Below are 1,339 nucleotides of genomic sequence, written 5' to 3'. Positions count from 1 at the left end.
GCCGGATTGTACTTCACAAAGCTGCTCAATCACGATCAATCTTCTCCGTTTCGGCTATTGTACGAAGTAGAATTTTTCAAGTCAGGTCTCTATTTTTTTCTCCTCTCCTAGACCTGGCAGCACACAATGATATTTATAAAATGCTCACAGCGTTGCAACGCTGCAAACTAATGTTGCAATGTTGACGTCATGCTAGCCGCACGTTAAAGTCATAACATTGAAACGTTGCCCTGTTCCAACTTACTCTCGGGTCTACAGCATCAGGGAGCAGCGTTGCAATGTTCTTCCAACGCTGGTTCCCTCGAATTGCTTTCCAAATTTGCCTTTTTTTCTTGATCTTGGGTCTTTGGTTTATTCCGAATTCCATAGCCAACCCATAATTGCACAAAAGTAGAGTTTACCTCGGGCTTTTGATCATTTTCCCACAAATTGCTCCTGATGCTTAGTTTTCTGAAATTACTCAATAAACCATGTCAAACTAAACAAAACTAGCAATATTAATTCTAAATTTGAAAGTGAGAAAAACACTTTTTAAATGTTTTTCACCACTCCCTTCCCAAGTGTGATATCTAGTTATGTATGGCTGTGCCTAAGGGTATATCGGTTGAAGTAGATTCTTCTTTTTGATCAATCAAAACCCCTTCCTAAACTGTACAAGCTTCTTTCAAAGCATACGGTTTTCTGGATGTAGATGATGATATCTATACATATAGATCTTATATATATTGTACAATGAAGTACTACATGAGTTGATATATAGGAATCCAAATTTGCCGAATCACTCATGTTATGATCTTCTACATCCTAGGTCTTCCCGTTCCTTCATCTGGCTTATGTTCTTCATGTAGCATTCAGACCGAATGACTCTATGAAATTACGTCGATACTTCCACATATTACGGGTAATGTAGGAGACATCTCTATTTTCCCCTCAGGAATCCTTAGAATTACTACTGCTTAGCTTTCAATTTGCCTCTGACCATCAAATGAAATGTGAATAACCCGTCCTGCTCTCTTTGAAACAAGGGACGCTTCTGGTTCTGTCGGTGCTTGAAACAATTTAGTCTTCTCCATATTACTATATCTCTAGAGTCAAATTCTTTGTGCAGTTTCATAATGTTCTTCACCAATGATTCGAGGTTGTAGCATAGTTGAGGTTGAATCTAAAGGATCTATTGCTGGATAGATACCTTTGGCAGCTAATCCTCTTGATAGTACGGTAGTAGCATCCAAATGTGCAAATGTGGTGGCAGGAGTAGGATCGGTCAAATCATCCGCAGGTACGCATCTAGGACCCTTGACACAAATAGACGCATCACAAGTTCCATACAGATTACTTC

At 39.2% G+C, this 1,339-nt stretch overlaps 1 protein-coding gene across 1 annotated transcript in view; it reads right to left on the bottom strand.

The window, feature by feature from the left end:
* Positions 1 to 1,091: 1,091 nt before the first annotated feature.
* Positions 1,092 to 1,339, bottom strand: part of LOC120090791 (ATP synthase subunit beta, chloroplastic-like) — a 7,171-nt gene continuing 6,923 nt past the window's right edge. The window contains exon 4 of the mRNA XM_039048499.1: positions 1,092 to 1,295. Within this exon, the coding sequence (XP_038904427.1) occupies positions 1,092 to 1,295 (204 nt within the window). The remainder of the gene's footprint in view (positions 1,296 to 1,339) is intronic.

This window comes from Benincasa hispida, chromosome 11 (assembly GCF_009727055.1).
Source record: "Benincasa hispida cultivar B227 chromosome 11, ASM972705v1, whole genome shotgun sequence".
NCBI classification, from domain to species: domain Eukaryota; kingdom Viridiplantae; phylum Streptophyta; class Magnoliopsida; order Cucurbitales; family Cucurbitaceae; genus Benincasa; species Benincasa hispida.
This window is presented reverse-complemented; position numbering and strand designations above follow the sequence as displayed.